Below are 20,037 nucleotides of genomic sequence, written 5' to 3' on the forward strand. Positions count from 1 at the left end.
TGACAGATGAGCTGTTCCTGTTACTGTAGCTTTTTCCTTCATTATCTATTGTCAAAACAATACAACACAGTACTGGTTTCAGTTTAATGTGATTCAAGCTTAATGTGCTGAATAGTGTTAGGCTCCCATGGGTTCCCATGTTGGACCCTACTGTTACTAATGTTGCTATGATAATCACCATAGCACCTTCGATATGCCTAATTGTCATTATCATTACCTACAGTTCCAATACTTCTGGTATTGTTACTGCTGCTATGCATCTCTGTTTGTGTGCTCCTTCTCTCATGCTCCACCCTCCTCTATGTCTCTCTCTCTGTCTCTCTCTCTCAACCCAACCGGTCAAGGCAGATGGCCGCCCATCTAAACCCGGGGTCTGCTCCTTGGTTTGTGCCTTTAAAAGGCAGTTTTTCCTCTCCATTGTCACTAAGTGCTTGCTCAAGGGGGAATTTTGGGTTCTCTGTATTACAATATTTGATTAAAGAGTTTGGTGTAGACCTGCTCTAACTGGAAAGCGTCATGAGATAACTTTTGTTGAGAATTGGCGCTATATAAGTAAACTGAACTGAACTGAGCATCTTTGGAAGAGAAATCTCTATTGCAACACCTTGAAATGCAGCTTATGAAAAGCAGGTCCTGTTTTTAGTTGGAGGAGAGTTTCTGCCTCAAGTGGAGGAGCTTAAGTATCTCGGGGTCTTGTTCACGAGTGAGGGAAGATGGAAGTGTGAGTTTGACAGGCAGATCGGTGCAGCGACAGCAGCAATGTGGTCGTTGTATCATCCGTCATGGTGAAGAGAGAGCTGAGCCATGAGGTGAAGGTCTCAATTTACCAGTCAATCTACGTTCCTACCCTCACCTATGGTCATGAACTTTGGGTCATGCCCGAAAGAACGAGATCTCGGATACAAGCAGCTGAAATGAGCTTTCTTCGCAGGGTGGCGGGGCGCTCCCTTAGGGATAGGGTGAGGAGCTCTGTCACCCGGGAAGAGCTTGGAGTAGAGCCACTGCTCCTCCACATCGAGAGGAGTCAGTAGAGGTGGCTCGGGCATCTGTTTCGGATGGCCCCCTGAACCGCTTCCTGGGGAGGTGTTCCATGCCTCCCCCCCGAGGAAGACCCAGGACACGCTGGAGGGACTGTGTCACTCGCTTGGCCTGGGAACGCCTTGGAGTCCACCCAGAAGAGCTGGAGGAAGGGGGGGAGAGGGTAGTCTGGGTATCCCTGCTCAAACTGCTGCCCCCGCGACCCAGTTCGGGATGAAGCGGAAGAAGATGGATGGATGGATGGTCCTGTATTTAATTTGGTGTCAGTGCTTGTGTCCACGTGAAGTACCTGCCTCTGGTCTCCTCAAGGGGCGGGATAGCGGCGAATCTCTCGTGGCACAAAAACAGGAAATGACTTCAAGTGCGCCATCCAGAAACATCTCTGTACCTTCCTTGTGTACCTGGAATCACATAAGCAACACTCAGTTGAATTTCATTGTTTAACAAGAAAATTAATTGTCCAAAAAGAGATGCAGTGAAACAATGAACTTGGCTTTGAATTTAATGTAAGATAATGTAAATGAATCCTTTACTGGTCTCACAGTGGGGAAATTTACATTGTCACAGCAGCACAACAATAGCAAATAAAGATACAGATAAATAGAATAAAAAAGTAAATAGGAGAATATTTACACTGCTCACTTTATTAACACTGCTGACAGCAGAGCTGGTTGTACAGTCTCACAGCAGAAGATGTTCTCCAGCAGAGAGGACAGCTTGGCTCTCAGCCCTCTCTCTCCCACCACCTGCACTGCATCAAGGTGATGGTGGTGGTCCTGAGGACCGAGCTGGCCTTCTTGATGATTTTGTTCAGTCTCTTCCTGTCTGCAGTTGAGACGCTGTTGCCCCAGCAGACCAGTCCATAAAACAGGGTCAATGCCAACACAGAGTGGATAAAGGTCCTGAGTGGTGCCCCCTGCACTCCTCAGTAGGTACAGTCTGCTCTGGCCCTTCAGTGCATACTTCAGTGATGACTGAAGTATGCAATGTAGAGGGTGAAAAGGAACAGAGCCAGGAGCATGTCAGACACATAACTCTGTGCCCTCACCTAGTGTGGGTGGTTGGTAAGGTAGTCCAGCAGCCATAATGTAAAGTGCTGGTCCACCCCCCGAGTGCTCCAGCTTGTCCCTGAGCAGCACAGGCTGTACGGTGTTGAAAGCACTGGAGAAGTTTCAAAGAACATGATCCTCACAGTCCTCCCAAGCTTGTCCAGGTGAGAGAGGGGCCCTGTGCAGGACGAAGGTGACTACGTCATCCATCCTAATGCCAGGCTGACAGGTGAACTAGAGTGGGTGCATTGATGGGCTCACCAGATGGAGGAGGTGAGTGAGGACCAGCATCTCCAGTGTCTTCATGAGGTGAGATGTCAATGCCACTGGCCTGTAGATGCTGAGGTACTTGGCCAGTTAGTATTCTTATGGCCTGAGATGGTTTTTAGGCCGTCAGTTTCTTGTCAGCTTCTGGGACACACCGGGACTCTCCTGAGGACAGCCCCCTGCCTCATAATAATTATAATCTAATATAATTATAATAATTATAATCCAAGATAATTATTATAAATTACTCAAGCACTTTATCTCCATTATGTCCTATGTAAAGAAAAAGTATTGATATAAATATTATAGGCCAATATGAGCCAACCAATGTATCTGTCATATCCCAACTATGTATTTTAGCACCTAAAAACCTCATATGTCCAGTGACGTGTCACAAGGAAAATGTGACGTACACAAAGACCAGCAGAGCGATGTTCATCAGACCTCCAGCCCAGAAAGGGAAGCTCCTCTCTGCTGCTCCTGTGGGAAAGGAGGCACGAATAGTTTAACAGTTTGCTGTGTTGATTTATCCAGACATCTGAACTTCCTACTTCTGATTTTATGCCTCAGCACAAATTGTTGTTTATTAGGCAACAAAAACACTTTGGTTAAGTTTAGGAAAAGTCTTAATCAGCTATGACACAGTGATGAAATGTAATGTAGAGGATTCACTTTGGTTAAGATAAAGGAAAGTCATACTGTTGCTTTTCTGTTCATAAATAATTAATTTGAGAAATACTGACAGCATTTAATCTTTGGGACTTCTGTGCATGAACACAAATTTTCCATATTTAACTCGTGTTGACTGTCAGGAAATAAAATGGCAGTTTGTGTTGATTAAATTTTGTTTTCTAGAGTAAGAAGAAAGAGAAAGTACTGTAAAAAACAGGAAATAATTACATAATGAGTACTGAGCAAACACATACAAGACTCTGGGTCACTTCTTCTATCAACTGACCATTGTTTAAAGTGTAGCGGACCGCCGAAGTCTCATTCAGGGTGGGGTTGTGGACGAAGCAGGTCACAGCTTGATCCTGACCTTTAGTGACGTTCATAGTGCTTCTGCAGCTGTAGAGATGATCCTGATGGTTTTGCACTGCTGTAGTGTGAACGTCCTTCACGTCTACAGAGCGCTGGAAGTCGCTGGCGAGGTGCTGGAGTTTCCATGTCACCAAAGGCTCAGGAAAACCTCCTTGTGCTGTACAGACTGCTGCCTCTCTTTCTTCATTTAGAGCCACACTGACATTCCTGTAAGGAACTGCCAATAAGAGAGTGAAGTCAAGGACATTTTGAGATATACCATTTGCTTCTGTGCTGAGACTTAGATGAGAAGATTGATAACACTCGTGTCTGTCTTCTAGATATGAAGCTACAGCTAGCTTAGCTGAAAGACTGAACCCAGAGGAAGTCAGCTTAGCTTAGCTTTGTCCAAAGCTAACAAATTCTGCCTAACAGAGCCTCTAAAGCTCTAATTAACATTTTATCTTTCAAACAACAAACATAACTATGGTAGGTAACTATGGTAACCAAGTTAAAAGAATGAATTAAAGTCTTAATTAATGATTTCTGGTAAGCATATTTTGTTATTTGCGTTATCTCCTCAGGAAGGTCGTTTAAAAGTCGAAGGGCTCTGACAGCAAAAACCTGGTCAGCTTTAGTCTTTAACCTCGACTTTGGAACGACCAGGAGGGCCACACCCGAGGATCTCAGGCTGTGGGCTGGCTCATAGGGGGTCAGCAACTCTGCTATACAGCTTGGAGCCAGACCCAGGTGTGCTTTGAAAGGGATCAGTAAAATCTTAAAATCAATTCTAAAACACACTGTTGGCCAGAGAGTTGCAGTAGTTTAACCTGGAGAAAATGAAGGTATGGATCACCTTTTCGAGGTCAGACTGAGTGGGCTTAGCCTTGAGTTCATATGCAGTTGGATGAAGCAGGATTGGACAATTCTTTGGACTTGGGGGTCAAAGCTGAGGTTTGAGTCAAGTAAAACACAGAGGTTTGTTTTTGACTGATAGACAGAGGACCGAGGTTGATTGGTGTCTGGAGATGTGGGGGCCTAAACAGCAAGATAAAGAATTTCCCCTCAGGGACAAATAAAGGAATTCTGATTCTTATTCTGAATTTTCTTTTGAATTGATAATGAGTTTGAGTTAATAATGATGCATAGGATATAGACAAAAGTATTGGGGCACATCTCTTTATTATTGAATTCAGGTGTGATATGGGGTTGTTATAACTGCAAAGCTGTCTATGTATTCAGAATGTGATGTCATTAAAGTCCCTGCTGGTGTAAATGATCAGATGTCTCAATACTTTTGTCTATAAACTGTAGCTCATCTCATCTCTCACATTATGCATGTTCAGAAAAGTGAAATCTTCATCCTTACCTCCAACATGTAAAGTAATTTCACAGATTTGTTCGTGGTCATGTATGTATCTTCTCGGTGTTCCGGTATGAAACACCGCCGCGAAAACCTTGAAAACCCTCTGGTCGTCTCGCAGTGTTGGGTTTTTTAACAGCACAGACATGTTTCCTGTTGTCATGTCCTGTCGGAAGGCGGTGACCCGATCTCCATAAAGCTGATCCACGTGCTCCGGCATCTCCTTTCCTTCATTAAAAGAATACAAAACGAGCTGTCTGTCGTCTTGCCAGTAAAAGCGTAGATTCTTCAAGCCAATGGGAGTCCGGCTCATGAGAGTGCAGTTTAGTAATGTTGATTGTCCCACAGAAGTGTTGACATTTTGCACCAATATTGCATCAGCCACTAAACACAACAGAAAACACAGAAGATATTCTCACTGTCTCTCGTCCCACATCATAACCTTCGTGATTCATGCTCATTCAAGATTCGAGCTCCAGCTGTAAAGGTTTTACATATGCCATATAACAACAAGACTACAGCGAATGTCATGTACACACACACACTCAGTGGCTGGAAAAACTGTGTGCTAAAGTGCCATATGAAAAAAAAACAGAAAACATACCTAATAGGTGAGAGTACACCACGAGCATGAAGAACATGGCTGCAAAAACGGAATGTCTGGCTAAAGGCATCGGAGCGGACAAAGCACGTGTGCCAGCTACAAGCTAATGAAGCTCAGAGAAGTGAAAACATCCGACTTCTGTGTCCTCGTCTGACTCGGACAGCACGCAGATTAATTATAAAACTCTAGCGCCAAAGTTTAACTACTGATATTCCATGACTGTCGCTGTATCTGGTTCAAATCCAAAGGGTCAAAGAAGCAGAAGTACAGTTGCGAACAGACATCAACGCACTAAGACGTCACGTAAAGGCGTCACGTAAAGGCGTCACGTGAAGGAGTCACGTAAAGGCGTATCTCAAACAGGATGTGGATGCTGTAAAACAAAAAGCTATTGTTCAACAATATAAAGTGAGTTTTGTTATCGATAGATCAGGCAAAGCAAAGTGTTCCAAAAGCCAAGCGGCAATACTCACACGTACCCACAGATCCACAATATCCAAAAGTCATCCGAAAAACAAAACGAAAACCAAAGAGGCACTGCAGCGTCGCCGTTTAGTGTGCTTTTGATATCTAGAAATGGGCGGTCGGCTTCCCTCTGAACGCACATCCTCTTTGGTGACTTTGCACACGGCTGTCTCACAGCTGCTCATCTCGTGTTTAGTGTGTGTGTGTGTGTGTGTGTTTCTGCCCTGCCTTTATTATCACATTAGTCTGCTCGATTAGCTCTCAGCACATCCTGTAGTGCTTTCTTACTTCTGCTTTTCTTCTGACATTAGCTGCACCTCATAACAAGGAAAGAAGAATCCTTGATGCTGTCTGTTGCTGAGCTTAGATACGTTGCTAAAATATGTTGTTCTCTGCCGCATGTGAGAACTTGATTGAAACCACAGCCTTCGTGTCAATCTGCACGTCACATGTGACTCATATTTATGTGGCAGCTGTGTATAACAGCAGTGGGAAAGTGATGTGGGGAGATGATGGGAAAATTATTATTATTATTTATTATAAGGCAGTTCCTTTTCTGCATAGATGTCTTGCTTCACACAATGGGGAAATGGAATCAACTTGTGTTGTTGCGCATATGTTAGTTAGACCACAGTGTTATAAGAGGTGAAACACTAAAAGCACACAGGAAATGACATAATCTCCTTTTGTTACTTCCCGTATAGAAATCAAATCTCTTACTGTATGTCACAGTTAAAAGAAAAACTGTTAAGTAAAAATAAAAGTAACAGTAAAATTCTGTTGTGAGACACTATGTAGACAAAAATATCCAGACATTCCTCTCTATGGGCCTGTTTCTCAGGGTTTGGGCTCGGCCCCTGACCTCCAGTGAAGGGAAATCTTAATGCTTCAGCACACCAAGACATTTTGGACAATGCTATGCTTCCAACTTTGTGGCAACAGTTTGTTGAAGGCCCTTTTCTATTCCAGCATGACTGTGCCCCAGTGCACAAAGCAAAGCTCCATAAAGACATGGTTGGATGAGTTTGGTGTGGAAGAACTTGACTGGCCCACACAGAGCCCTGACCTCAACCCCATCCAACACCTTTGGGATGAACTGGAACGGAGATTGTGAGCCAGGCCTTTTGGTCCAACATCAGTGTGTGACCTCACAAATGCTCTACTGCATGAATGGGCACAAATTCCCACAGAAACACTCCAACATGTTGTGGAAAGCCTTCACAGAAGAGTGGAAGCTGTTAGAGCTGCAAAGTGTCTGTGTGTTTACAATGAGACGTCATTAAAGTCCCTGCTGGTGTGATGGTCAGGTGGCCCAATACTTTTGTCTATATAGTGTACTTCATTTCTCAGAAAATGTGCAGCCTCCTCAACAGCACTGGACTCCTCGTCGCAGTCCAACTGAGAAAGCTCATTTATGTACAGAGCATGACGGCCAGCTTTCAGGAACATATTTCCTAACAGCAGTTTTCTTCTGCAGCTCTTAACTGTCACTGGTTTCTCTATGGCCACAGGCATTGTGCACATCAACCGTCTCAGTCTGACGTGCTAAGACATGCTTGTCAGAAACACTTACTACCTGTTGCTCATTTACACATGTAGCATTGCAGCCACAGTATCAAGACACCACATGATGCCAGAATACCAGAGTCAAAGTAGAAACGCATGTCAACCCAAACACTCGAACTAAACTGAAACACTGGGTGACCTTATCAAATCAAAGTGAAATTACAGACTGACAACCCGACAAAGAAATCATTTCCAATGCAAAAACTGAAAGCCACACCAGCTTAAACAAATTAGAATTTGATTGTTTGGACGAGCCCTCAGTTTATCTTGAAGGGTCGTGGCAAATAAAGAAAGGGACACCAAAAATGTGCTCAAAATAGAAGATTTTTTTTATTAAAAATAATTTTAAAGATGTATGAGACATAGACGTCACAAAGGACAAAAAAATGCAAACATGCAGGGCTCAGTGCCAAGGACTCTCAGAAGATATCAGACCACATGCAATAACATCGTTCTTCTCTTAACTCTCTTGGCTGAGGTATGCTTGTTCGTCAAGTCAAGTTAAATTCATTTCTGTAGCACCTTGACAACAACATGGAGAGTTTTACAAACAGTAAAGTCGGTCGAGGGTGCAGATCCGATGTGGTGGGGCAGTTTGTTCCACAGACTGCAGCCTGCGACTGAGGGCCAGAGGACCTGAGTGAGCTTGGTCGAGTGTTACGGTTTAAAAGGTCAGATATGTAAGAGGGAGCCAACCTGTGAATAGCTTTAAAAACAAATGATCTCTAAAGCTGACAGGGTGTCAGTGGAGGGAGGCATGCACAGGACCAAACATGCTCACACTTACTGGGAACCAGATAAAAACCTCACAGCGGCTTCACAGCTTCAAATGATAAAAGGGTTTCATTTAGCTAAGGCTCACAGTGAGGACGAAGCTTCCCTCTCAACACGGGATTCGTCTGTTAGTTCTCTCCTCTTAGCTTCACTCTTGTCTTATAAATCTATGTGTTGTGGGGAGCTTTCATTCACAAAAATGCTACCAAAGCATAAAAAGTGAATGTTTCACCACAGAGCTTCAAGTGCTGCTGTCAGAAACCATATAACAGCGATGTTAATGATCCAGCTGCTAGTGATGTGTCGTTAGAGAGAGAAGAGCTGCACAGGCACAGAATTACACAGGAAAAGGTTTAGCATGAAGCTAGATGCTAACAATGTCTTTCTAAAGCAAAGTGGTCCTGTGACAGTCATTGAGCTATGACCCCAAATTCTCTTTCAATGCCTGTTCGCACCACTAAAGAACAAATCTGTTTGACTGAGTGGCTCTTACATGAGGCCCAATGTGTTGATGAGACACAGAGTTCATCATCCGGCTGGCCTGCTTTTTGCTGAGTCTCTCTGTCTTAGATTTGTGGCTAGAGAGACATTCTCCTGATTTTCCTGGTTCTCCATCATCTGATCATTCTGTTCTGTTAAAAAAAGAAAAGAAAAAATCACTTTAGTGCTCACCTGCTACAAAGCCCCAAAAATGTCAAATTTATGCCATCAGTATAATTATTTGATTAATTAAGAGCTGCATGAATGAATCAGATTCTAATTTCTCATTTTATGCTCTCCATTTTATTCTAGATGGTCCAGTTCTCGACCCGGAATTAACAGAAACCACTTCAGTGATGAGGACCGTTCGACATATCATTTGGAGGGGATGATGTAGAGGCTTTACATGGAACCTTTCATGCAGAAGCTGACATGCTGTGTTGAATTTTCTCTCAGGTAAATATGACCCACCACAGAAAAGAAAAATAGAAATTTGAATTCACTTACTTACAACACTTTGTCCTGCAGGAGCACAATAACACAAACACAGAGACACAGACAATGACAAGAAATACAGTCCCTCCAATCCCTGCAGCTATGTGATGATGCCTCTGGTTGTCCTCCTCTGTAAAACAGAAAAATCAAGACAGCAACGAATTATCTGAGACTGTTTTTAACAATTCCAACACTAAAAACTAATTATGCTCCAAACAATGTTTATATTAAGAAAAGGTCCGACTCTGTGGTTTATGAGCATAAATACCTGCAAAACTAAACGGCTGCATGCTAACACACTGATCTTAGCTCAGTCTGATCTGATGCACTCACCATCACTGATTTCTTTCTTAATCATCTGATTGGAGTGAAGGGTGTCGATGTGGCAGGTAACATCTTGTAAGTCCTTCACACTGACGGAGCTTCTGACCGAGTAGGTCCTCTCTGTGGGATCCTGCTGCAGGATCGGCTCAGCGGCATGCAGGCCTTGCTCTGCAGCGCCGGATTTGTTTCGACCTGTCCATGACACTCGAGGCGCAGGGTATCCTCCATGTGCTGTGCAAGTTGCTCTGTTTGCAGTGTTGTTAACTGTCACCTTCAGGTCTTGGTAGGGCGCTGTGACATAAAGAATAACCGTGCCTTTTCACATGTGCGTCTTCTTAGTCCAGGACTAAGGATGGAGCTGGCCTTCATAACTTAACCCCCTTTTCACACACGTTGTTAGCTTAGGGCTAAACTAAGCCCAGAGCCCTTCTGATATGAGAGGTTTTTTACTTTGGTTTGTTATTGATAAGAAGCTGTACTTACCTGAAACTTGTAGTGTGGATTTGCAGCATTTTTCACAAAGACTGATTTTCTTATGCCGATAACTAGCAGAAACCCAGAATGTCTTCTTGTCATCTCCAACATCAACTTGTTCAAGTGTTATTGAAATATTTCCAGAACTAAACTCAGAGCTGGGGACTTGGCATCTGTTCTTATATTCATTGGCTGCTGGCTTTGTTTGCCCGTCGACCCAGTGGTACAACACTTTACTTGTCCTGTGTTCCTGCCAGTAAAACCACGAGATGCGTACCGGATTAACTGGTAGGGAACAGGAGAACATGACAGACCCTCCAAGAGTGGCATTGAGAAGCTGCACTGAGGTGAGACCCAGGATGGGGGCTGGAAAGGAAAACAATCCCATGTTAGTCAGGAAGATGGTCCTCACTGAAATGACCACATGGTGGTGCCAAAGTACAGCGTTTTCCTTTTGGTGATGTGAGCAGCACAAGCGACTTCATGAAGCGACTTCATGAAAACTCTCCTCGACTCTCATCTTTGAAAGAGAAACTGTCCTGGACTCTGGTGGATTCTGTTATTTCTTGTGATATTCTATTGAAAAGTTTGCCATGAAGTTTGTTTGTCTGTCAGCTTTTTTGTTTTTATGACAGCTTTGTTTCACCACAACGATTTTCACTTTGCTTTTCACTCAGAATCATGTCTTTTACCTTATTCTATTTTATAGTAGAATAAAATAGAATAAGGTAAAACAAAATAAAATAAGATCATTAAAATAAAAACTTCACAATTACCTCATCAAACAAATGAGCCACGGAGTGAATGAAGATGCGAGTTCAGAATTATGAGAGGAAGTGCTGTGAACATGCCGGTAATTTCAAAACGACAGAGACGTTACTATGTTAATCATTTCCCATTTGAAGCAGCAAAAGCAGAAATCAAAACTGTACGGCGATATTTCCTATGTGCACATAAGCTGTTTAGAAATCAGTTGGCACTAACCTTGTAAGTAGATGCCCCACACAAGCAGCCTTATGTCTTGCATGTCTTGTCTCTGTGTGGGAAACAAACACAGACCAAGCTGACTGAAGCTCCTCCCTTTACTGTGATGTCTCCTGCACGAACAACTTGGAAAAGACATGTTGACATGTGTTGTTTCCTTCTGCAAACTGTCAGACAAGTGGTTTGCAGAAGGAAAAGTGGAAGTAAGCCTTTTCAAGACCTTCATATGTGCCAATTCTCACAGCAGAAGAACCTGACACAGCACACATTTTGGCCGTCAGCTGTGGGGTTTTGTAGAGCTGATGTGACCACAGTATGGGGAGACTTTTGTGCATAATATCAGCTCAAACATGCACCTTTGGGAACATTTCATCAGACCCACTGAGCTAAAGCTAGTCAAGTCAACTTTGATTTATATTGTGCCAAATCGCAGCTCAGCTGAGTCTCAACATGAAATTCTCTTCGTGACATCAGTCCAGCACTTGATATTGTGGTCACATAAAGCTGCTTTATCTGTAAAGGAGCCACAGCAGGAACACTGGTTAGATTTCATCATCCAGGTGCACTCTGGTATTTAAAGAAACAGCACTGCATAACCAGTGACTGCATCAAAAAGACGATGCTTACGTGAGTTACAGAATAAAACAGGACGCAGTTGACAAGAGAACACGAGCAGACAAGGAAGTGGTCATGTGGTTAGAATGAAGAGGAAAGATTAGGAGCTGATTATGATGATTGTGGTTTTTACTTATTCCAACTAAGTCTGTAACTCATGAGGATACTTCAGTGACAGCAACAAGGAGTGATTCATCCCGTTCACACATAAGTTGCCAATATCATGTCACTTTATTTTGAAAAATCATATCAGACTCTTACACACTGCTCACTATATTAAAACCATGGAACATATACATATATGTGCTATGTATTCTCCTGTGACCTTACGCTAATGTAAAAATTATTCTTCTACACATCATGTTGCCTTCTCGAGCTGAACATTCAAAAGGAACCTTCAGAAAAGGCTCAGCTTCATTGTGAGGACCCTGACTTTGAAGACAAACCTTGTTATTTAACAGACATGTTACATGTAAAGTAAGACCCTCTCAACAAACACTATGCAGTGCTGTTGATGTGTATTTGTTCTGTATGAACACATAGTTTGCAGTTGTTGTGTGATGAGGGAATGATTTACAGTATGAAAGATTTGTGCTGCTCTGTTTTGCTGTTTTGTCATATGCTGTGAGCGACGTTATCGCTTAACGCTGCAGTTTTTCAGGTGATCCTGTTGTCTTCTGTAGTGTTTACTTAGCGTAAGAAGCAGGAGGATATCGTGACTCCAGTGAAGAGCCTGAGAAACATGGCTGATTTGTTTCTGAAAGTCACCTCTCAGTGTTAATATGAGAGTGTATGTAAGGACACACGGCATTTCAAGAGTCCCGTTAACATCATGACTACATTTAACTTCTGCTGTTTTCTTAAATCCCAATAATTCATCCTCAGTCTTACTGTGTGGAAATGAGATGACAAACTAAATCTTGTCACATGCCAGCGCAGGAAGGCGTCTCAGATACGACTGCAGTGCAGCAGGTCTGTTTCTGCACTAGTTATTCAGTAAATACAGGTAGACAAAGTAGAGGACAACAGGAGAAACATGAGCAAACCGTCGTGAGGGATGTCTGGTCCAAAGTGAAAATGTGCAGTATATATAGAAAAGACTGAGCTGAGACAAATGAGAATACTGTTCTATGCCCCCATACTTTCTGAAATGTGAGAGTTTGATCAGCTGCCTAACCACAACACAATGTTTATTACAGCATCTCAAATTAATGTTGTCATACGTGAACCACAACAGCAACAACAGAAGAATGCATCCACAAGCACTTACAAATGAGCTGTGATATATTCAGACTAGACTATTTAAATGAAGTTAATTCCACTGTGTCACTTCAGTGAGCAGGCCGGCTGCAGTCCCATCAGAACCCCCATGCAATATCTTTTAGTTTATCTGTATACCATCTACTATCCATGCTGAATCTTTTCTTACAACCAGGGTCACATTTTTAGTTTAATCTCATCGTGTTTTATTCACCCTTAACTGATTTTGGTGGTGGGACAAAAGTTGTGGTGAGATTTACTGGAAATGTAACACTGTTTCACTTTTGATTTGCAGCTGCAAGTTTTTTAATGCTGAAAACAAGTCACATACTGCATGTCCACAATGTCTTCTTTCTTCTTTCTGGAACTGATGAAATCAGTGGTTTGCTTATCTCACACCGATCAGCCCATACTGACAACAGATGTATACCTTTGGATATGTGTGTGTATGTGTGTGTGTGCGTGTGTGAAAGGGAAGTCGTGGCCACAAACATTTGTGGAGCAGAAAAATAGTGCGATTATTGTAAACCTGCCTTTTACAAGAATGTGCTGAAGGTTAAAACGGCAGTCAGAGGAAACAGCAGTGAGGCTACGGTATGAATTTCCTGCCCATACATCCATATGACCCAATCAGGAGCAGCGCTCGGCTGTTAATCATGATCAAATAACTAATTAAAAACCAAACCTTCCAGATAAAAATAAAGTCCTGAACCTCAGTGTGATAGGAATGACCTAAAATATCAGAAACCATTTTTGGGAAAAGTTTACTTGATTAAACATTCATTTTGAGTTTTTGGTTTGGCCCATGTCCCATCAGCTAACGTGGAGGGGGTCGTGACGTAGACGTCACAAAGGACAAAAAAATGCAAACATGCATGGCTCAGTGCCAAGGACTCTCAGAAGATATCAGACCACATGCAATAACATCGTTCCTCTCTTAACTCTCTTGGCTGAGGTATGCTTGTTCGTCAAGTCAAGTTAAATTCATTTCTGTAGCACCTTGACAACAACATGGAGAGTTTTACAAACAGTAAAGTCGGTCGAGGGTGCAGATCCGATGTGGTGGGGCAGTTTGTTCCACAGACTGCAGCCTGCGACTGAGGGCCAGAGGACCTGAGTGAGCTTGGTCGAGTGTTACGGTTTAAAAGGTCAGATATGTAAGAGGGAGCCAACCTGTGAATAGCTTTAAAAACAAATGATCTCTAAAGCTGACAGGGTGTCAGTGGAGGGAGGCATGCACAGGACCAAACATGCTCACACTTACTGGGAACCAGATAAAAACCTCACAGCGGCTTCACAGCTTCAAATGATAAAAGGGTTTCATTTAGCTAAGGCTCACAGTGAGGACGAAGCTTCCCTCTCAACACGGGATTCGTCTGTTAGTTCTCTCCTCTTAGCTTCACTCTTGTCTTATAAATCTATGTGTTGTGGGGAGCTTTCATTCACAAAAATGCTACCAAAGCATAAAAAAGTGAATGTTTCACCACAGAGCTTCAAGTGCTGCTGTCAGAAACCATATAACAGCGATGTTAATGATCCAGCTGCTAGTGATGTGTCGTTAGAGAGAGAAGAGCTGCACAGGCACAGAATTACACAGGAAAAGGTTTAGCATGAAGCTAGATGCTAACAATGTCTTTCTAAAGCAAAGTGGTCCTGTGACAGTCATTGAGCTATGACCCCAAATTCTCTTTCAATGCCTGTTCGCACCACTAAAGAACAAATCTGTTTGACTGAGTGGCTCTTACATGAGGCCCAATGTGTTGATGAGACACAGAGTTCATCATCCGGCTGGCCTGCTTTTTGCTGAGTCTCTCTGTCTTAGATTTGTGGCTAGAGAGACATTCTCCTGATTTTCCTGGTTCTCCATCATCTGATCATTCTGTTCTGTTAAAAAAAGAAAAGAAAAAATCCCTTTAGTGCTCACCTGCTACAAAGCCCCAAAAATGTCAAATTTATGCCATCAGTATAATTATTTGATTAATTAAGAGCTACATGAATGAATCAGATTCTAATTTCTCATTTTATGCTCTCCATTTTATTCTAGATGGTCCAGTTCTCGACCCGGAATTAACAGAAACCACTTCAGTGATGAGGACCGTTCGACATATCATTTGGAGGGGATGATGTAGAGGCTTTACATGGAACCTTTCATGCAGAAGCTGACATGCTGTGTTGAATTTTCTATCAGGTAAATATGACCCACCACAGAAAAGAAAAATAGAAATTTGAATTCACTTACTTACAACACTTTGTCCTGCAGGAGCACAATAACACAAACACAAACACAAAGACAATGACAAGATATACAGTCGCCAATAATATATAATGATGCCTCTGGTTGTCCTCCTCTGTAAAACAGAAAAATCAAGACAGCAACGAATTATCTGAGACTGTTTTTAACAATTCCAACACTAAAAACTAATTATGCTCCAAACAATGTTTATATTAAGAAAAGGTCCAACTCTGTGGTTTATGAGCATAAATACCTGCAAAACTAAACGGCTGCATGCTAACACACTGATCTTAGCTCAGTCTGATCTGATGCACTCACCATCACTGATTTCTTTCTTAATCATCTGATTGGAGTGAAGGGTGTCGATGTGGCAGGTAACATCTTGTAAGTCCTTCACACTGACGGAGCTTCTGACCGAGTAGGTCCTCTCTGTGGGATCCTGCTGCAGGATCGGCTCAGCGGCATGCAGGCCTTGCTCTGCAGCGCCGGATTTGTTTCGACCTGTCCATGACACTCGAGGCGCAGGGTATCCTCCATGTGCTGTGCAAGTTGCTCTGTTTGCAGTGTTGTTAACTGTCACCTTCAGGTCTTGGTAGGGCGCTGTGACATAAAGAATAACCGTGCCTTTTCACATGTGCGTCTTCTTAGTCCAGGACTAAGGATGGAGCTGGCCTTCATAACTTAACCCCCTTTTCACACACGTTGTTAGCTTAGGGCTAAACTAAGCCCAGAGCCCTTCTGATATGAGAGGTTTTTTACTTTGGTTTGTTATTGATAAGAAGCTGTACTTACCTGAAACTTGTAGTGTGGATTTGCAGCATTTTTCACAAAGACTGATTTTCTTATGCCGATAACTAGCAGAAACCCAGAATGTCTTCTTGTCATCTCCAACATCAACTTGTTCAAGTGTTATTGAAATATTTCCAGAACTAAACTCAGAGCTGGGGACTTGGCATCTGTTCTTATATTCATTGGCTGCTGGCTTTGTTTGCCCGTCGACCCAGTGGTACAACACTTTACTTGTCCCGTCTTCCTGCCAGTAAAACCACGAGATGCGTACCGGATTAACTGGTAGGGAACAGGAGAACATGACAGACCCTCCAAGAGTGGCATTGAGAAGCTGCACTGAGGTGAGACCCAGGATGGGGGCTGGAAAGGAAAACAATCCCATGTTAGTCAAAAAGATGGTCCTCACTGAAATGACCACATGGTGGTGCCAAAGTACAGCGTTTTCCTTTTGGTGATGTGAGCAGCACAAGCGAAGCGACTTCATGAAGCGACTTCATGAAAACTCTCCTCGACTCTCATCTTTGAAAGAGAAACTGTCCTGAACTCTGGTGGATTCTGTTATTTCTTGTGATATTCTATTGAAAAGTTTGCCATGAAGTTTGCTTGTCTGTCAGCTTTTTTGTTTTTATGACAGCTTTGTTTCACCACAATGATTTTCACTTTGCTTTTCACTCAGAATCATGTCTTTTACCTTATTCTATTTTATAGTAGAATAAAATAGAATAAGGTAAAACAAAATAAAATAAGATCATTAAAATAAAAACTTCACAATTACCTCATCAAACAAATGAGCCACGGAGTGAATGAAAATGCGAGTTCAGAATTATGAGAGGAAGTGCTGTGAACATGCCGGTAATTTCAAAACGACAGAGACGTTACTATGTTAATCATTTCCCATTTGAAGCAGCAAAAGCAGAAATCAAAACTGCACGGCGATATTTCCTATGTGCACATAAGCTGTTTAGAAATCAGTTGGCACTAACCTTGTAAGTAGATGCCCCACACAAGCAGCCTTATGTCTTGCATGTCTTGTCTCTGTGTGGGAAACAAACACAGACCAAGCTGACTGAAGCTCCTCCCTTTACTGTGATCGTCTCCTGCACGAACAACTTGGAAAAGACTTCTTGACACGTGTTGTTTCCACAATGCAAACTGTCAGACAAGTGGTTTGCAGAAGGAAAAGTGGAAGTAAGCCTTTTCAAGACCTTCATATGTGCCAATTTCCATCAGTTCTCACAGCAGAAGAACCTGACGCAGCACACATTTTGGCCGTCAGCTGTGGGGTTTTGTAGAGCTGATGTGACCACAGTATGGGGAGACTTTTGTGCATAATATCAGCTCAAACATGCACCTTTGGGAACATTTCATCAGACCCACTGAGCTAAAGCTAGTCAAGTCAACTTTGATTTATATTGTGCCAAATCGCAGCTCAGCTGAGTCTCAACATGAAAATCTCTTCGTGACATCAGTCCAGCACTTGATATTGTGGTCACATAAAGCTGCTTTATCTGTAAAGGAGCCACAGCAGGAACACTGGTTAGATTTCATCATCCAGGTGCACTCTGGTATTTAAAGAAACAGCACTGCATAACCAGTGACTGCATCAAAAAGACGATGCTTACGTGAGTTGCAGAATAAAACAGGACGCAGTTGACAAGAGAACACGAGCAGACAAGGAAGTGGTCATGTGGTTAGAATGAAGAGGAAAGATTAGGAGCTGATTATGATGATTGTGGTTTTTACTTATTCCAACTAAGTCTGTAACTCATGAGGATACTTCAGTGACAGCAACAAGGAGTGATTCATCCCATTCACACATAAGTTGCCAGTATCATGTCACTTTATTTTGAAAAATCATATCAGACTCTTACACACTGCTCACTATATTAAAACCATGGAACATATACATATATGTGCTATGTATTCTCCTGTGACCTTACGCTAATGTAAAAATTATTCTTCTACACATCATGTTGCTTTCTCGAGCTGAACATTCAAAAGGAACCTTCAGAAAAGGCTCAGCTTCATTGTGAGGACCCTGACTTTGAAGACAAACCTTGTTATTTAACAGACATGTTACATGTAAAGTAAGACCCTCTCAACAAACACTATGCAGTGCTGTTGATGTGTATTTGTTCTGTATGAACACATAGTTTGCAGTTGTTGTGTGATGAGGGAATGATTTACAGTATGAAAGATTTGTGCTGCTCTGTTTTGCTGTTTTGTCATATGCTGTGAGCGACGTTATCGCTTAACGCTGCAGTTTTTCAGGTGATCCTGTTGTCTTCTGTAGTGTTTACTTAGCGTAAGAAGCAGGAGGATATCGTGACTCCAGTGAAGAGCCTGAGAAACATGGCTGATTTGTTTCTGAAAGTCACCTCTCAGTTTTAATATGAGAGTGTATGTAAGGACACACGGCATTTCAAGAGTCCCGTTAACATCATGACTACATTTAACTTCTGCTGTTTTCTTAAATCCCAATAATTCATCCTCAGTCTTACTGTGTGGAAATGAGATGACAAACTAAATCTTGTCACATGCCAGCGCAGGAAGGCGTCTCAGATACGACTGCAGTGCAGCAGGTCTGTTTCTGCACTAGTTATTCAGTAAATACAGGTAGACAAAGTAGAGGACAACAGGAGAAACATGAGCAAACCGTCGTGAGGGATGTCTGGTCCAAAGTGAAAATGTGCAGTATATATAGAAAAGACTGAGCTGAGACAAATGAGAATACTGTTCTATGCCCCCATACTTTCTGAAATGTGAGAGTTTGATCAGCTGCCTAACCACAACACAATGTTTATTACAGCATCTCAAATTAATGTTGTCATACGTGAACCACAACAGCAACAACAGAAGAATGCATCCACAAGCACTTACAAATGAGCTGTGATATATTCAGACTAGACTATTTAAATGAAGTTAATTCCACTGTGTCACTTCAGTGAGCAGGCTGGCTGCAGTCCCATCAGAACCCCCATGCAATATCTTTTAGTTTATCTGTATACCATCTACTATCCATGCTGAATCTTTTCTTACAACCAGGGTCACATTTTTAGTTTAATCTCATCGTGTTTTATTCACCCTTAACTGATTTTGGTGGTGGGACAAAAGTTGTGGTGAGATTTACTGGAAATGTAACACTGTTTCACTTTTGATTTGCAGCTGCAAGTTTTTTAATGCTGAAAACAAGTCACATACTGCATGTCCACAATGTCTTCTTTCTTCTTTCTGGAACTGATGAAATCAGTGGTTTGCTTATCTCACACCGATCAGCCCATACTGACAACAGATGTATACCTCTGGATATGTGTGTGTATGTGTGTGTGTGTGCGTGTGTGAAAGGGAAGTCGTGGCCACAAACATTTGTGAGCAGAAAAATAGTGCGATTATTGTAAACCTGCCTTTTACAAGAATGTGCTGAAGGTTAAAACGGCAGTCAGAGGAAACAGCAGTGAGGCTACGGTATGAATTTCCTGCCCATACATCCATATGACCCAATCAGGAGCAGCGCTCGGCTGTTAATCATGATCAAATAACTAATTAAAAACCAAACCTTCCAGATAAAAATAAAGTCTTGAACCTCAGTGTGATAGGAATGACCTAAAATGTCAGAAACCATTTTTGGGAAAAGTTTACTTGATTAAACATGCATTTTGAGTTTTTGGTTTGGCCCATGTCCCATCAGCTAACGTGGAGGGGGCAGAGAAAAAAAAGTGTTTGGCACTGCTTAGTTACAGTTGCTAAGCTGCTATTGGTCAATCATTGTTTTGGGGTGGGAATTCCTGATTGGTCCTTTTTTTTTCTTTCCTACAAAGTGGGTTCTCATTCTATAGGCAAGACATGACATCATCAAAGGATCAAAGGTAAATTCCTTTGATGCACACTTGATCTCTTCATTATAAATAGGACGTAAATTCTGTTCAGTTCAGTTCCGAGTTTTCAGAACACGTTTGCACGTTCGCAGCACAATCACAGCGAATACAAAGCAACAAACAACCGATAGAATGAGTTTTTCAAACGGAGAAGAGAAGATGAATCAGGCCCTTCCACTGACCACAAAGGAGGCTCTTTGCCCACTTGTCCAGATGTTCCTGGACAAGATAACGACAGCACAGTGGATCAAACTGGAATCAGGTTCAGCTGGCAGGGGTATAAAAAACATCATCACAGACATGTGCGTGGATATCATTGATATTGTATCCAGAAACATCGTTAAGGCACTGCAACAAATCCA

The 20,037-nt window shown here is 42.3% G+C and overlaps 3 protein-coding genes across 11 annotated transcripts; all 3 read right to left on the minus strand.

Annotated features, from left to right (window-relative positions):
- Positions 1-1,155: 1,155 nt before the first annotated feature.
- On the minus strand, positions 1,156-6,548 carry LOC124067333 (CD276 antigen homolog). 4 transcript variants are annotated; one of them, XM_046404616.1, is made up of 5 exons: positions 5,821-6,548; positions 4,744-5,121; positions 3,313-3,612; positions 1,681-2,834; positions 1,156-1,439 (listed from the first exon to the last, which is right to left on the minus strand). In XM_046404616.1, the coding sequence occupies exons 1-4, from the start codon at positions 5,846-5,848 to the stop codon at positions 2,746-2,748; spliced, it is 795 nt and encodes a 264-aa protein (XP_046260572.1). In that variant the 5' UTR covers positions 5,849-6,548; the 3' UTR covers positions 1,156-1,439; positions 1,681-2,745. The 4 variants fall into 4 exon arrangements, with proteins under 4 accessions (XP_046260572.1, XP_046260571.1, XP_046260569.1 ...); XM_046404615.1 differs by having other exon boundaries at positions 5,815-6,548; XM_046404613.1 differs by having other exon boundaries at positions 5,342-6,547.
- Positions 6,549-7,678: 1,130 nt separating this feature from the next.
- On the minus strand, positions 7,679-11,048 carry LOC124067347 (T-lymphocyte activation antigen CD80-like). Of its 5 annotated transcripts, XM_046404638.1 has the most exons (6): positions 10,904-10,948; positions 10,696-10,758; positions 9,929-10,285; positions 9,455-9,736; positions 9,134-9,251; positions 7,679-8,778 (listed from the first exon to the last, which is right to left on the minus strand). In XM_046404638.1, exons 3-6 carry the CDS (start codon positions 10,224-10,226, stop codon positions 8,769-8,771), a joined length of 708 nt encoding a protein of 235 aa, XP_046260594.1. In that variant the 5' UTR covers positions 10,227-10,285; positions 10,696-10,758; positions 10,904-10,948; the 3' UTR covers positions 7,679-8,768. The 5 variants fall into 5 exon arrangements, 4 of the variants coding, with proteins under 4 accessions (XP_046260594.1, XP_046260591.1, XP_046260593.1 ...); XR_006844742.1 differs by lacking the exon at positions 10,696-10,758 and having other exon boundaries at positions 8,956-9,251; positions 10,904-11,048; XM_046404635.1 differs by lacking the exon at positions 10,696-10,758 and having other exon boundaries at positions 10,904-11,048.
- A 677-nt stretch (positions 11,049-11,725) lies between these two features.
- LOC124067348 (T-lymphocyte activation antigen CD80-like) lies at positions 11,726-17,026 on the minus strand. Of its 2 annotated transcripts, XM_046404641.1 has the most exons (6): positions 17,006-17,026; positions 16,784-16,835; positions 15,804-16,160; positions 15,330-15,611; positions 15,018-15,126; positions 11,726-14,662 (listed from the first exon to the last, which is right to left on the minus strand). In XM_046404641.1, exons 1-6 carry the CDS (start codon positions 17,009-17,011, stop codon positions 14,653-14,655), a joined length of 816 nt encoding a protein of 271 aa, XP_046260597.1. In that variant the 5' UTR covers positions 17,012-17,026; the 3' UTR covers positions 11,726-14,652. The 2 variants fall into 2 exon arrangements, with proteins under 2 accessions (XP_046260597.1, XP_046260598.1); XM_046404642.1 differs by lacking the exons at positions 16,784-16,835; positions 17,006-17,026 and adding an exon at positions 16,576-16,758.
- Between the last annotated feature and the right edge of the window lie 3,011 nt (positions 17,027-20,037).

The sequence above is a fragment of the Scatophagus argus genome, chromosome 11 (genome assembly GCF_020382885.2).
Source record: "Scatophagus argus isolate fScaArg1 chromosome 11, fScaArg1.pri, whole genome shotgun sequence".
Lineage (NCBI taxonomy): Eukaryota > Metazoa > Chordata > Actinopteri > Scatophagidae > Scatophagus > Scatophagus argus.